Genomic DNA, 16453 nt, shown 5'->3' with positions numbered 1-16453 from the left:
TCTTGGATGCTAATTTAGGAGTCCATTTTTCATGAAATGTAACTTTCTCAGAAAAATCATCCCCTAAGAGGGCCAGAAGAACAGGGAAAGTAAGAAAGACACAATGGAACTAGCAAGGGCTGCCAGAAAGGAGAGGACCAAGTTGGATCTCAGGGGAAGGGAAACTGAAACTTTGATTAAGCATGAAAAGAATAAACTTGAAAGAATCCATTAAATTTAAGAATCACACCAATACCTTTTAACAAACATGACCAAAAAAAAAGTGTTACCACTTTTCTCTTGGGAATTAGGGATAACAGAGGTGAAGGCTCAGCTCCCTGTCTCTCCCACCACGGGTGCTGGTGTCCTGTGAGTTTCAGCAGGCATTCTGCATCATGGATCCACAGACATTTCTTGGCACCAGAGCTGATCTCCCAATAGTGCAGAAAGTAAATACACAGGGCAGTCAAAACCAAATTCCACAGTATCTGATTCAACTGTTTACTAAGTAGAAAGATCAGTATAGTTGGTCCTTTGTCTACCGCTGGCAAGTGGTTTTCATAGACTTTATTACAAATAAAACAATCTTGCTTGACAATATCATCTGTCATCTTACAAACATGACTAAACAGTCCTAAAGTAATAGTACATCTCTAGAAACTGAGCTTTTCTTAAAAACAAATGAACTACACTATTAGTAAATACCATATCTAAATCTATACAGCATCTTTAAGCAATGTGGAAATGAAATTATGATTTATTAATTTACATAAAAATTACTTTATACATTAAAGAATAGTTTTTCAAATTGTAAAAAAACAAAGTCTGAAGCTGTCATTATTGGGATTCATGGGACGTGGTTTGCTCTTCTATCACTTGCTTCACAATTTCTGCCAGTTTGAGTCGATCTACTTTATCTGTGAATCCACGACCTGAAACCCAAGAAAGAAAAAGGTCAATCTCCAACCTTTTTGGGAGGAGACAGATTCCTGACAGGAATCCAGTAAAGTACACCTTACTAGTGTCAAATTCACCCCCACCAATGGAGTATCAAATTCATCCCCAATACTGATCAAAAGCAGTTCGGACCCTGCATTGTGCAATTGAGCAGTTCCATTAACCCAGCAGTAAAATCGTAAAAATCCAATGTTCAGTACAACAGCACAGAAGGAAACCATGAAGAGGAAGATCTTTATAAATATATGTGTGACAAAGGACTCATATCTAGAATGTATAAAGAGCACATCTATAAGAAAGATATAACTCAACAGAAAAAATGGTAAAAGAATAGGCACTTCACAAAAGAGGAAATCTGAATGGCCAATCAACACTTTAAAAGTGCTAAAGCGCATTAGTCATCAGGCAAAGGCAAAGTAAAATGACACTGCAATACTGCTATATACTACCCAGAATGACTAAAATAAAAAAAGACATAATAGCAAGTGTTTGTGTGGAGGCAGAGTACCTAGAACCCTCAAAAACACTGCTAGTTAAAGTGTCAATCTTGGAAAACTTGTACCAGTACCCACTAAAGCCAAACAAATGAATATTCCCATGAACCAGCACTTCTAATCATAGATATGTAAAAGGTAAGAGAAATGAATTCATCAAATATTCTTCAAAAGACATACACAAGAGCGTTCACAGAAGTCCTTTACATATACATAAATACACACAGACACAGGGTAGGTTAAATTACCAGCCATCATTACCTAAAAGATAATAATACTTTTCATAAGTAAGGCTATAAAATAATAAAAAAGATTAATATAAAACAACAATATAATAATTAATAAATAACATAAGAATAAACTATGTTACATACTCACAACTATAAATCTACTTTTGCCCACCCCTGTATAGAGAAATATATGAGAATATATATATATATATACATATATATACACACACAAAAAAAAACATATATAATGAGAATGATTTGTTGCTACATACAACAGGATGAATCTCACAAATACAATGTTAACTAAAAGCGAGACACAAAGAGCACAGACTTCTCCAGTTCCATTTATATAAACTACAAAATCAGGCAAAACTAATTTATAGTGCCAGCAGTGAAGATCATGATTACCCTTGGGGGAGGAGGGCAGTGGTTAGAAGAGGGTCCATGTTCTACTACATGTTCTAGGGGCTGGTTATAGGGAAATGTTCCCTTCATAAAAATTCATCAATAATACATACTTCAAATGTGATCACTTTTCTGTATTGATATTTCAAATTTTTTTTAAAAATCCCAGGTAAGGTAATCTCCAGGCTGAACATTCTGAAACTTAAATCTAGTTTAGACTGCTAAATTAGGAAGAAAATATGAAAAGCAGTTCAAGGAATATATCTCTGCGTTGCTTGCCTGGGGAAAAATGTTCACAAGCAGCAGATTTGGCAAATTCTCTACTCTTCGGTGAAACAGATCTCTAAGCTAAACAAATCAGCAGGGTGGACCCCCTGTATTTTGCCTTCTTTCTGTCCTTTTAGAGTATACTGCTCCTGAATGACCTGGTGAACAGCCAAGATATGTGGGAGGAGTTCTGAGATCTCTGGGGGTTTTTTGCCCAAGTGGTATGTGACGGGGGCTCTATAGTGTTGAATCTGCAATGCATAATTTATCTGAACTCAGGAAAACAAGAGAAAAGGCCAGAGTCGAGATATACCAGGGCAGTTAATGTAGGGCTAACCCTGGTTCCATAATATTCCACTTACTCTTCAGCCTAACTTCACTTAAAAAAACACTGGCAAGTAGCCCCCAGAGATAAAACATAATGACTCCTCTGCATTCCCAGGGAAGGTGTAATTAAGGCTCCTACCATTCCAGCTGAAGCTCTGCAGAGTATCTCTTAGGAGTTTGCATTCTCGGTTATACTTCCAAGCCTCTTGCATTACTTCATTCAGCTTTTCGTCTTCATTTTCTCCTATTGATAAAGATGAAAAAGTTGTGTTTCCCTGCAGCATCATGGGATTTTAGTGTCAGAGATGGAAGGACATGATGTTCAGCTTTGTTGAGAAGTGATGAGTGAAGGTGCACTCTACCAGACATAGAGACCACTTCTGGTCTTTGAACTCTTCTACTATTACAGCCTAACACAAATCCACTGATGGCCCCAGAGTCTTCGCACTGGGGGATGAGAAGTAGGCAGTGTCAGACTCTATTGCTGAGCAAAAACAGGTTAAGTCTCTGGTTAACCTAACAGGCCAAGAGATGGAGGAAGAACAAGGCTGAGTGGCCTACCTTCTTTCTCCTCAGCTCATTTCTTACTTTGGAAGACTACCTGAGTACACTATATGAGTTCTCTTAAAATGCAAGGAATCTAGGACAGGTCAACACAACAGTTTTCTGGCTTATTACTTGAAGGATCTCTTTCATCTATTGAGAAAAGCCTATCACATGCCACTGAGTAGAGAAATAACATACCAAGTCAAGCTCTCACTCAAAATAATCCATGTATAAGTTACCCTCTGTCCATGACACAAGCAGCAGCAGGGCCCACTTCTGAACTTGGCAGGTATTTTTATATTCACAAGTTAATAAAGCATTGTACTCCAAAGGCTCTGGAAATGAAGTCTGACCTTCCCAAATTGATCTCAACTCTGTCCACATCCTCCATCTCATGTCATCATTAACTAACTAAAAATATATAAAATTACATGCTGCATCTGACACTGGCAATTAAACTCAAATTAGAAATGTCACCCTGTCCTGGCTGATGAGGCTCAGTGGATTGAGTGCTGACCTGTGAACTAAAGGGTCGGTGGTTTGATTCCCAGTCAGGGCACATGCCTGGGTTGTGGGCCAGGTCCCCAGTTAGGGGTGCAAGGGAGGCAACCACACATTAATATTTCTCTCCCTCTCTTTCTCCCTCTCTTTCCCTCTCTCTAAAGAATAAATAAATAAAATCTTTTTAAAAAATGTCACAGAAAACCAGAGGAAGGGTAGAACTTAACACATTTCTGACTTCCTACCACCCACCCTTTTGAGTGGGCACAGACTAATTTATATAATGTACTTACTTTCTTATACACAAAGATGAAATAATCTTAATCTAAACCACTCCTACTGTCATGTGCACACATGCACACGTGCATACACACACACACAAAGCATTGATAAACAGTGTGACCTTTACCAGCCTGGGGGAGAATACATTGAGCAATCACATCTCGGAGCTTTTCCAAGGCAACATTTGAATCCTCGGCTCCATTCTCACGATCGTGGATATAAACATCATCCTTAGGCTTGGTGCTTTAACAGTTTGGGAGAGAGGTAATAACAAGGTGAGACCCCAAAACTCAACTCTCAACTGATATTAACTCTAAACATAAGGCAACAGATTTTTCAGATAAATAATTCACTACAGAGTATCTCCAACTTCCGATGCTATTTAAAAAGCCTATCATTTCCACCCACTCAAGAGGCAGAAAATGGGTAGACCCCTGGCTCAGCCACACCAACCATGGAGAGGAGATGAAATAAACTCAGTTACCCGAGTAATTTCCTCTTCCTCAGAATGGGGTTGTTCACAGAGTGCAGGGGTTTGAGGCTGACTTTCAGATCCTGGATTCGCATGTTGGCCAACTGTTCTGCATGAGCCTGCTGGATTCCTGCAACCACCGCCTGAATGCAAACACTGTCATCAGTTTTTCACATTCATTTCTGAGTACTGGAAAGCCAATGTAAGACAGTGGGAAAGAGCTCAAAGAACTAGGAAGGCAAGTTCATTCTTATGCTGGCCACATACAAATTTTAATAAAGCAGGGAGAGGATTCTTCCCCATGGATCGGCAGGGCCCAGGGAATACCAGCCCTTCTCTCCTCCAGAGGGAACAGAAATGCAAGTAAGAAATACTAACAGGGCTCAGGCTCACAGTAATTGGCAAGGGCAAGTGTAAAGAGAGACGTACATGTACATCAAGAAAAAGGCTGGCAGGCTACTGCCCGAGGAGCCTCCCAGACTGCCCCACAGTGGAGAGACGCACCTCAGCCTGACGGCTCAGGACCCCAATCGTCTCACCCAGTGCGCATGGTGGGAGCTCAGGCACTGATCTCTAGGCCAATTAATTTATAGTAAGAAATAACTGTTGGGAAGTGGAAAACTCTTGAAACCTATGTCTTTATGACCAGAACGTGCTCTCACTATGGGCAGACCAAGAAGGGAAGGCAAACAACTCAGCAGGAGGCTTTGTAAGAACAAGACAATCCAATCCCGTTTTTGTACTTTAAAAAAGTGGGTGTCTCCCCAGAAAAAGATCAGGATGATACATCAAGCTGCAGGTGACCTCACTTCTGAGGGGTGAGACTGAAGCAAAGAAATGAAAGGGAACTTTTGCTTTTCATGTTATATATCTCAATTTGACTTACAACGATCAAATCTGACCATTTAAAAAGTAGTCCCTCGGTAAGTGTGCTTTTAAATCAGGAAGAGTTCATGGGATTGCAGACTGGTACAACCATTATGGAAAACAGTATGGAATTTTCTCAGAAAAATAAAAATCGACCTGCCTTTTGACCCAGGATTCCACTGCTAGGATTATATCCTAAGAATCCTAAAACATCAATTTCAAAGAACCTATGCACCACAATGTTCATAGCAGCACAATTTACAATAGCCAAGAGTTGGAGGCAACCTAGGTGCCCGTCAGTAAATGAATGGATCAAAAAATTGTGGTACATATACACAATGGAATTCTATGCAGCAGAGAGAAAGAAGGAGCTACTACCCTTTGCAACAACATGGATGGAACTGGAAAGCATTATGCTGAGTGAAATAGGCCAGGGGTTGAAAGACAAATACCATATGATCTCACCTTTAACAGGAAGCTAAACAACAAAACAAACAAGCAAGCAGAAAAAAAACCAAAGACACTGAAATAGAGAACAAGGGGACAGTGACCAGAGGGGAGAGGAAGGGAATTTAAGGGGAAAAAGGGGGAGGGATTTGGAGGAACAAATAGGAAGGACACAGGGACGAGAACTAAGGGGGGTGGAAATGGGAGGGAGGTGGGGAGCACAGGGCGGGGGAGGCTGGGATGGGAGAAATAGACAAAAAACTGTACTTGAAAAATAACTAAATAAAATTTAAAAAATAAATAAATAAATCAGGAAGAGTTCAAACTCATTTACAGGAACTGTAATAGCTGGCCCTGGCTACACCACTTGGGACCCTCATGCTGGTTTGTTCACCAGTGACAGCCCAACCAGAAAGGGGATCAGCTCAAGGGCGTGAATTCAGGCTCCAGCTTCTAGATGGTAGCAGGCCTTAGATGGACACTATTCTACATCTGCATATGTAGCCATTTTTCTATCCTCCCGAAGTTGACCAATCAACATCATGACCACAATATTCTATAAAAATAGGAATATATTGTGTTGTTAAAGTTTCACCTTATAGGTCTAGGAGCCTGTCTTTATCATTAAGAAGATTCTGCATATCCATACCTGGCTTCATTTTGCATTAATTTTTAAAGTAACTCCTGAAGGCAATTATTTCTTCATTTCCAAGATCTTGAAGAAAGCTACGTTGTAACCCCTGTGTACTGACAACCAGAGGATGATCTACGTAATCCCTTTGAACTGACCAAACCACTTTTGTACTACTGGGCATATTTAAACCAGGAAGATAACCGTACACAGGTCAGAGATGGCAGAGAGGTCTGCTCTTTCTCACTCTCCTTTCTCTCCCATATTCCACGTAAACTAAGGAAGGTCTTAGCATTCTCTTTTCCTATTCACTTATTCTTTGTCATACTTCAACCCCATTACTTTCAAGGGGGTAACATTCAAGTCTTTGCCGCTGCCTTTGCCTCTCAGCCATGCTGATTCCAGACCACACATCCCATTCATTCGAGTGTCCATCTACCACTTGAAACAATTTCCTAAAATCTAAAGGAGTCCCTTCACTCAAACTAGCCTTGTCCCTGACTTCTCTCTACTTGGCAGTGGTACCACCTGATATGCCACCCAATGTCCCCTTATATCTAGTCAATCATCAAAAATTGTAGAAATTTGCCTTCAGAAGTATTGAACATAGTCATTCATCTCTACTTCTCTGCTCCCAGAGCTGCCCCTCAGATTGCAGATTATCTCGAAGTCCTACGTTGGCATCTGCAAGTCTGGGTGACCATCCCTAAATACCTTTCCTGTATAAACCTCTTCTCAAAAATCTGCAGTGGCCTCTCAACTCCATCTGACTGAAATAAGATTAAACCCCTGGCCCCCTCACACCTCTCCCTGCCTTCTCCTCAAGGAAGTCAGGCAGCTTTTCCAACTGATGATCATAGGGTAGACATTCCTGTGAGTGTTGTGTTCCCTTAATGTATATTGAGCAGGCCTTGATCTTTTCTTTTGTATAAAGAAGCTCTTTATTGCCAATCCCGATTTTCAGGAAACCAGAGAGGTTTCTCTGGAAGAGACTGTCTGTTCAGCATTGTTTTGCCTTTAACCCCTCACTAACTTAAGTCCCAGCATTCCTTCTCAACAGAGTCTTATACGCCAACAAAATAAGCATCATGCAAAACCTTATCCATCATCAGTTGAGCAGAGGGTAGAACATTATCCAGGGCTGCAGTCGAGTTTAGCCAGGGGTGGTCCAGTACTCCCTCAATGGTGAGTCTCTCCTCTGGTTTGACCTTTAAGAGCCTGTGGAGAAAAGGCCAACAGGGCTGCCATGCACAGTTGCTTCCAGAAGTCCAGGAGGTTCTGGGGTCTTTCTCTAACCAGACCTAGCTTCTGACTTTCTTCCAACTCCTACAAATCTAGGCTTTCCAACTGCGTGGGGTGGGGGGTTGGGTGGTAGCCCTAACCACTAGCTGTAAGGGCACTGTGTCCTTACGCAGTCCTTTCTACCTGTACAAAGTGACATAAAAGTGGTAGGAAAAGGGCTAGTCCGATGGTAGTGTGTTATCAGAACTCAACTAAAGTTAGTGTCACTAAAGTTGGAAAACAACCCTCCACAACTCAATTTGACTGGCTTTTTTGCTATTGACTTTTGTATCCAATTACAAAGGTAAATTTGCAAAATAGTTACTTTGTGGGAGAAACAATTTTTAGTGAATGTACATATAACAACTAGGAATTTTTTTTAAAGTGGTAGGAAAAGGCTAATCCAATAATACTTCAGACTGACTTCTAGTCAGTAAGATAATCCTACATATGGCTAACAGTTCCTGAGACCCTGATTCTTCATATTGATGTTTCTAGGACAGTGGGCTCTAATTTCCAAAATGGACTAAGAGTGCTCTTTTGGCTAACAGTGGCTACAAAATTAGCTGAAGGGTCAGGAGGTTTTAAAAACCCAGGTTGCTGCTTATAATAAAACTTTCAGATGTTACCATATGGCAGGACATGAACATTTTATTCTAGCGTAAACATTCAAAAGCACGAAACATCTAGTCTCTGAAAAAGAGATGGTGTTTCCTTCTAAGCCTGATATGTTGCTCTGATCCAACTTCTTTACATCTTGTCCATTCGTGCCGATGCAATTCCAAGCTCACCCCAGCACCCTCCCTGGTCTGTTTACAGCACCTTCTTCCAACTACCTATCCTCCCATTCCAAGTCTCAGAGTCAGGACAATAGGCCTGCTTGCTCTTTCATGTTCTCTGCAACCTTCTGGATCATTCTGAACAAACGGCTTCAGATTCTAAAGAAAGGATTAATGAGAAAAGAATCGATGTTGCTCTAAGAACAGGAAATACATTCTATAGAAGTGACAAAGAACCACTTAGGGGATATTGATGTTTTAGTTAAGTAGCTGAGAATACAGCATGGGAATAGCATGGGAAGATTTAAACATTGCCTCCACTATCCTAAAAAACCTTTTACTTGTTTTTAGAAACTAGTCCCTCTTTATATATACAGAAGCCTAACCAACAGGACAAGCTCACTTTGGAAAGAGAATAATCTCCATAGAGAAATGGCTGTACTGTCAGAAGACGGTTCCCAGATACTGCCCCTTTAATGAGTGTCTTTATCATGTTACAGATGAAGAAACTGGAACCAAAAAAAAAAAAAAGAAAGAAAACTGCTCAGTAAAACCAAACAGTAGGAATACCAAAACAGTGCCCAAGTCCTAGGCAGCTGAGCCTCCCACATATGTAGGCAAAAAAAGCAAATATACTTCAAATTTAGCTGTGACTTCTTATGTAGTCCTCTAGCTACCAAAGGACTCTGAATGGCAACTCTCCCTCATCTACTCACTAGCCCTAATTCTTCTAAACCTTCCCATCTTCATACATGTCAGAGCAACCAACTAGCAGTGAAATGGCCAGAGAGTGGGGTCCAGGCACCCCACCATCAATCACGTATTCTCACAGCGGCCAAGGAATTAAAAGCCAAAAGCATTGTCATTGTCTTAACCCCCCCAGTTCAGTTCCTGGAGTCACGTCCATTGCAAATGACTGGCTTACATACAAGAGAGCACATGCCAGGGTGTGGGTGGTAGAGATTACTGTTTAAGGTCCTGAATTAATGCTCACAGAGACACTGGCTACTGAGGAACCTGGGCTCACAACCCTGGGGATAAATTCTAGGAAGCAACAGGAGAGCAAAGCTCCATTCTCATTGAGTTGTGGACACTGAGAACTCTCATCTCAGGCTCCAGGGATAAGTTTCTGTGATGCTAAACAGGAAGGAACATGCCTGGGAGAGAAACACATGACTTTTTTCTACTCAGCATTCCCTTGTGCTCCACCATCTGAAGGCCTCCTCGGCCTCCCCACCCAGTGGCCCAGGGACTCACTTCCTCACAACATCTTTGGCCATCTCTGAGATCTGGCTCCACTCTTCCTCTGGAAACTCAAAACTGCCTGTCATGATCTTTCTCCGCATGTCCTTTGGGATAGTCCGACTGTGGTGTTTGGAGTAAAAAGGAGGGTATCCGCACAGCATCACATAGATGATCACGCCCAGGGACCACAAGTCACAGCTCTGAAAGCAAGAAGAACATGGTCACTCACAGCAGAGGTACAGCTCCAAAATAAAGCCCCCAGGACCAGCCCAGACATACACAGGCTGATATACCCAAGACTCACTGAACAGAGACTGGAACCATTTCAGGAAATCTAACTATCCACTCCTTACTTTTTATGTGCCACCACCAGCGTACAGGTCTGGGGTAAAATAAACAGTCACTTTTATTTCACTGCTTAGGCCCAAGCTACCTTCTGATTCTTGGGCACAGATGTAGGACACTTTGTCCCCAGCCAGAAAGAGTAATAGTTAGAAGCCAGCTGGTTGTAAAACATGTCCTCTGTCAACCCGGGCAGGGTAAGGGTGCAGGAATAAAGCAGGTGAGACAAGGTAGGCCAACCCCATAATATAGCACAAGTCGTTTCATAAAAGCCCAAAGCAATTTGACACAAATCAAGGAGAGGCACTGGAGGGGAAAAGAGGAGGTCTAAGAGCACTCCTTTGGCCACAAAGGATTCACTGTGCCCATTCGCAACGCCATACACCAGTCTTGGGGAAGATACTTTTGAAAGGAAGCAAAGTGCCACCGACTACCATGTCTATAGGTATTAAGGGGACTCCACTACCTGGAATCACAGTATGATTATTAATAAACAAGGCATACTTATTAATAAAGGACTCCTATTTTAGTTAAATGCAGCTCCACCAATCTTGGAAACTGAGTCCTCAGAGGCTTAAATTTAAGCCTCTCTTGCACTGCAAGACAAAAGCAGTGTTCACCTGAGAGAGGGGCCCAAGGAGCCTACCACTCTGGTCACATGTTTTCCCTCAAGCCCAGAGGCTCTGAGGGAAGCCTAGAAAATGGGGTGTCTCGGGTACTCTCACCCGTGTTTTGGCATCATACTAATGGATGTCCGTAGATGATATGAACCATGCTGTAGAACACATTATAAATTTACAGAGGTAAAAAGGAATATTAAAAATGCTTCAAATCCCTCACTTGACACATAAGGAAACTGATACTACATAGATCTTGTCATCCATCTGTAAGGTCATCTGTCAAGAGTCAAACTAAGTGACCTAATGAACGTCACGCAACCAAATAGTGGTAAAACCAGAGCAAGTCTCCTGGCCTACTCCTTTTTTTATCTTTTTAATTAAGGTTGCGGTATTTAATTTTCAAAATTTTAATTATATCTTATTACATATTTTCATTAAAATTTATTTGTCAGCCCTGGCCATGTAGCTCAGTTGGTTAGAGTGTCATCCTGATACACCCAGGTTGCGGGTTTGACCCCTGGTCAGGGCACATACAAGCAGCAACCAATGATTGCATAAGTGAAACAACAAATTGATATTTCTCTCTCTCCCTTCATCTCTCTCCTTCTAGAAAGAAAGTAGGGGAGGGGAGGAAGAAAGAAAGGAAGAAAAGAAAGAAAAGAGAGAGGAAGGAAGGAAGGGAGGAAGGAAGGAAGGAAACCTAAAACTAAAAATTATTTGCCAGTGTAGCATTCAATGTCCATTTAGTTGCCAATATAAAGTTTATATCTAGACCAACATATAGGCACATTCAAAAGTAACATGAACTGTTTATTCTTTCAAAATACTACTCATCTGCAGTATAATTTTGATGAATATGCTAATTCATGAGCACCATCAGATTCCCAAAATGGAACAGGAAGAGAAGGAAAAGAAATACTGTGAAATAATGTATCATGCAGGAATCCAATCCATTCATGCAGAGATGTTAACAAATAAATTAAAGACAACCCAGTCTTTTAAATGTGGTTACTGGACTGTACAGCTAGACAAATAAATAACCTATAGTGACCATAGCACTTGGTTCTTACTGCAAAGGTTCAATTGATAAGAACCTAATTATCAGACAAAAACTTAAAACTCCAAATACATGTGTGGCTGCTTCCTTTGCAGAGGGATGTTAAGGGATAGAAATAGATAAATATTTCATCCCCTACCTTGTTGTAAGTGTAGGGTGTTGGCGAGGTAGGTATGATGCCAGATTTCTCCTTCTGATGCCTTCTCTGTGCCTCTAGTACCTGTCAGAGTCAGACCAAAGGGCACAATTTACTGAAAATCACACCAGTGGCACACAACTGGAGACAGACTGCTGGAAGGTTACAAAGGGTAAATGCTGACAGTCAACAGTCAAAAAACACCTCCATACAAACCCCATACTTTCAAATACATTTTGTCCCCCTCTTACAACCATCAATTTATCAGTGTTTACCCAGGTCAAGAACATCAAGACCAGGTCCCTGGAGGAGATTTATCTCCTCTTCCTACCCATCGAGGCATCTGAGATCACTGCCTTTTTCCTGGGGACACCCCTCATGCTTATGCATTGTAAAAGCAGACCAGCAGACCACTGTACTAGCCAGCAGATCAGGTTCCAAGTACTTGCTGCCATCAGGACTATGACAGTCATGTCGGGTGCAAATGCTCCAAGGAGATAAGCACTGCCATCCATAGGGCCATTATCATGGTAAGTTTGCCACTGTCCTGTGCAGTAGGACTCCTGGGGGAACAGGACTGGCAAACCCCACGTGGTTCCTTGCACAAGGAAAGGATGCTGCAGCTCTGTGCTGGTGTGCTTCATCCTCAACACCTGGACCCATTGCTATTTTTCTGGCCTCATGTCCTCTACCTGCCACTGATAGCAGGTACTAACAACTGCTCAGCCAGAGGCTGCACTGCCCCCTTGGACCACTTTGCCAAGGCCACCTTCAGTGCTGTCTCTAAGATGTAAAGCTCTCTTACCCCTGACCTCTGGAAGGAGGCTGTTCGTTCCCTAAGTCTCTCTATCAGGAACTCACTGACCATCTCCTCACGACCCACCCCACAGTCTCTGTGCACAGGACCCAGCTGCAGCTGTGGCCACCAAACAGTGTTTTTAAACAAGAAGAATACAAGAGAATTAATTAAACTGAAAAGGAAAATACCATTTATGACAGTATAAAAAATATTAAGGATAAATCTAACAAAAGATGTGAAAGACTTGTACACTGAAAGCTACCCAAATATTGCTAAGCAAACTAAAAAAATAAAAAACCAAATGGAGAAATATAGCTTGCTCATGGGTTAGGCTGTTAAACTGTTAATTCTCTCCAAATTCATCTGTAGATTAAACGCAATCCAAATCAAATCCCAGGAGGCTTTCCTCTTATAGAAAAGTGAATTCTGAAATGTATAGAGAAATGCAAAGGAACCAGAATAGTCAAAACAAATTTGAAAAAGAATCCATTTGAAAGACTTATCATACTACCTGAGGTGAAGACACTATAAAACTACAGTGATCCAGATGCTAGTGCTGTAAGAATAGACACAGGGGGTTGGCAGAGGTAGCTTTAGTGTGGAGTACATAAAACACAGAATTTACTCTTGTATTATTATTTACTTATCAATTATTGTATTATTTATTTGTATTATTTGTAACCCTACTTTTGCCCATCCAGTATATATTAAACAGAATAGAGTCTAGAATAGACCAACACATATATGGTCGATTGATTTTCAACAAACTGTAAGGTAATTCAATGACGCAAGGATAGTCTTTTAACAAATAATGGAAACAGCTTGACATCTATGGTGGAGGTGGAGGGGAAACCTGACCCTTCTCTAATACATATACACACACTCAGAAAAATAACTCAAGTGAATCACTGTCTGAAAAGTAAAAGCTAAAACTATAGCCTTTAATAAGAAAACACGAGAAAATCATGTCCATGTAAATGGAAAGACCTCTTTGACAGGAATAAAATGCACTAACTGTCAAAAATTTTTTTAAAAGGTGAATTGGACTTGATCAAGTCAAAAGCTTCTGCTATTCAAAAGATTTAAAAAAAATGAAAAGTAGCCCTGACTGGTGTAGCTCAGTGGATTGAGCATATGCCTGCGAACCAGAGGATCAAGGTTCAGTTCCCAGTCAGGGCACATGCCTGGGTTGCGGGCCAGTTCCCAGCAGGGGATGTACGGGAGGCAACCATACATTGATGTTTCTCTCCCTCTCTCCTTCCCTTCCTCTCTAAAGACGAATAAATAAAATATTTTTAAAAAATGAAAAGTAAACCAGACTCAGAGAAATATTCATGATACCTGTGCAGTAGGCAAAACAATGGCCCCCTCAAAGCTGTCCCTGTCTTAATCTCTGGAATCTGTGACTATGTTACTTTACATGGCAAAAGGGACTTTGCACATTTGATTAAGGATCGTGAGATGGAATCATCCTGGATTATCCAAGTGGGTCCAGTGTAAAGACTGGAAGATTTGACACCACTGACTTTGAACATGGAGGAGGGGACCACAAGCCACAGGAGGAGGTGGACTCTAGAAGCTGAAAAGGCGAGGACATGGATTCTCCCCTGGAGCTTCCAAAGAAACACGCTCCTGCCTACACTCTGAACCAGTGCAGACTTCTAACTTTAAAACTATCAGGTAATAAACGTGTGCTGTTTTAAGCTGCTAAGTTTACGGCAATTTGTTACAGCAGCAGGAAAAAATGAGTATGTATGTACAACAAAAAAATTTATATCCAGATTGAGCACGGTCCTGCGAACCAATAGACTGCAGTTCAATTCCCCGTCAGGGCACATGCCTGGTTGCAGGCCAGTTCCCAGCAGGGGCCAGTTCCCAGCAGGGGATGCACCAGAAGCAACCACACATTGATATTTCCCTCCTCCTCTCCTCTTCCCTTCTAAAGATAAATAAAATTTTTTTTTAATTTACATCCAAAATATAATTAAAATTCCTCTATCTCAATTATAAAACCAAGAGAAAGAGCAAAAGATTTGTAGCTATAGTTAACAACAGAATGTAGTACCTGTATTTCTTACTAGAATGACCAATAAACACATGAAAACATAGTCCACAACAGCCGTCTTGAGGAAAACACGATAATTAAATCCATAATGAAATAGTACTACATATGTCCCAGTGTGACTAAGATTGTAAATACTAACACACGTGACTTGGTGGTAAGAATGTGAAGCAACTGGACCTGTTACACATGACTGGTATATATGTAGAGTGGTACAAGCATTTTGGAAAAAGATACTACTTAAGGGGGGAAATGTGTCCCTCAAAACATAATTGAATGTCCTTAGCAGCTTTAATCATAATGGCCAAAAATGTGAAACAACCCAAAATGGCCATCAGTCAGTGAATGGACAAACAACAGGCCTTAGTCACATGACAGAACACCATTTAGCAATAAAAAGGAATTAACTACTGCTAAGTGCAGCAACATGGATGAATTTCAAAACCATGCTGAGTAAAAACAAAACACGAAAGGCACATGAATTCCATTTCATGAAATTCTACAAGAGAAAAAAACTAACCAATAACATCAGAAAGCGGATCAGTGGTTGCCCCGGGCAGGGGGCTAAACTGGGCGCAGACTGACCAGAAGACTGACCGGAAAGGCACACCAGGCCGCTTCTGAAGTGATGGAAATGTCTGTACCTTGCTCGTGGACCTGATCATGCAGGAGTACCCATTTGTGAAAACTCATCAACTACACTTAAAGTAGGAGTATCATACATAAATCGTTCCTCAGTAAATTTGGTTTTAAAAGAGTAAAATGCCTGTACCAAATTAAGCGGCTTGAAGGCTTCTGCAGCTGGGCTCTCCCCTTGCATCTGTAACACACAATGACTCGTGCTGCACAGTAGAAGCACGGTGAGTCCACAGGTAGCTTAGTGATACCCTGTGGTAGAAACAGCACATGCTTACCTGAGGTGCTACATAATAAGGGGTGAACTGGGGTGTCATCAAGTCACCTTGGTCGATTTTGGCAAATCCAAAATCGCACAACTTCACAGGGGCATCCTGAAACAAAATAAATGGAAGTCACTGCTCCAGAGTTCTCAGTAGACATTAAAGGAAACTCCAGGTGCAAAAACACGTTACTGCAAGTTCTCACAAGTTTCCTGTTGAGATCTGAGTGTATGAGTAGCACATCCTCAGGTTTGGAGACAATGATTCATATTAAGGAACTATTTCTAGTAATAGAGAAGTAAGCGATTTCTACCCATCACAGGTAACCTTGCTTTTTAACTAAAATCAAAATCTTACTCAAATGTCCCTTGACTCTATAGCTTAAAGCCCATTATTTCTCATCAATCCAGGGTGCCACTTCATTCATAACATCAGCTTCATGACAACTTATTTGCCAGAACAACTTATTTGACGGGACATGGGAAGCAGGTAGGACTGGAGAGGAAAACACACCTTATCAGAGTTAACAAATACAACTGTTAAGTTTCAAGGTAATATATAATAGTATATTGATTCCCACCCCTTCCCAATGTGCCTCCAAATAATATCCAAAATCTTAAGTCCTACAAATACATACCAGGATTATCCAAAATTATCAACACCAGGGGTATGTCTCTGGGCCTCTAGCAAGGAAATGAGTGGGAAAAATAAGCTGCTTAAAGCACCGGGGCCAAAGCCTCTCCACAACAAACTCAGAGCACTCCAAACACATACACCTCTGCACACCCACTGCTGAACTACACTGTGAGTGGCTGCACTAAAATGCAG

General features: G+C 41.2%; 1 protein-coding gene across 3 annotated transcripts in view; it reads right to left on the bottom strand.

Moving 5' to 3' along the window:
• Nucleotides 1–718: 718 nt before the first annotated feature.
• MAPKAPK5 (MAPK activated protein kinase 5) overlaps nucleotides 719–16453 on the bottom strand; it is a 28877-nt gene continuing 13142 nt past the window's right edge. For 2 of the 3 annotated variants that reach the window (XM_053669865.1, XM_053669867.1), the window contains 8 exons: nucleotides 15641–15736; nucleotides 11869–11949; nucleotides 9723–9910; nucleotides 7503–7623; nucleotides 4473–4603; nucleotides 4110–4231; nucleotides 2799–2903; nucleotides 719–911 (listed from right to left, as the gene is read on the bottom strand). In XM_053669865.1, the coding sequence (XP_053525840.1) occupies nucleotides 817–911; nucleotides 2799–2903; nucleotides 4110–4231; nucleotides 4473–4603; nucleotides 7503–7623; nucleotides 9723–9910; nucleotides 11869–11949; nucleotides 15641–15736 (939 nt within the window). In that variant the 3' untranslated portion in view covers nucleotides 719–816. The remainder of the gene's footprint in view (nucleotides 912–2798; nucleotides 2904–4109; nucleotides 4232–4472; nucleotides 4604–7502; nucleotides 7624–9722; nucleotides 9911–11868; nucleotides 11950–15640; nucleotides 15737–16453) is intronic. The other variant, XM_053669866.1, reaches the window with a different exon arrangement.

This window comes from Artibeus jamaicensis, unplaced genomic scaffold (genome assembly GCF_021234435.1).
Source record: "Artibeus jamaicensis isolate MK-2021 breed Jamaican fruit bat unplaced genomic scaffold, CSHL_Jam_final contig_525, whole genome shotgun sequence".
In the NCBI taxonomy this organism is placed as follows: domain Eukaryota; kingdom Metazoa; phylum Chordata; class Mammalia; order Chiroptera; family Phyllostomidae; genus Artibeus; species Artibeus jamaicensis.
This window is presented reverse-complemented; position numbering and strand designations above follow the sequence as displayed.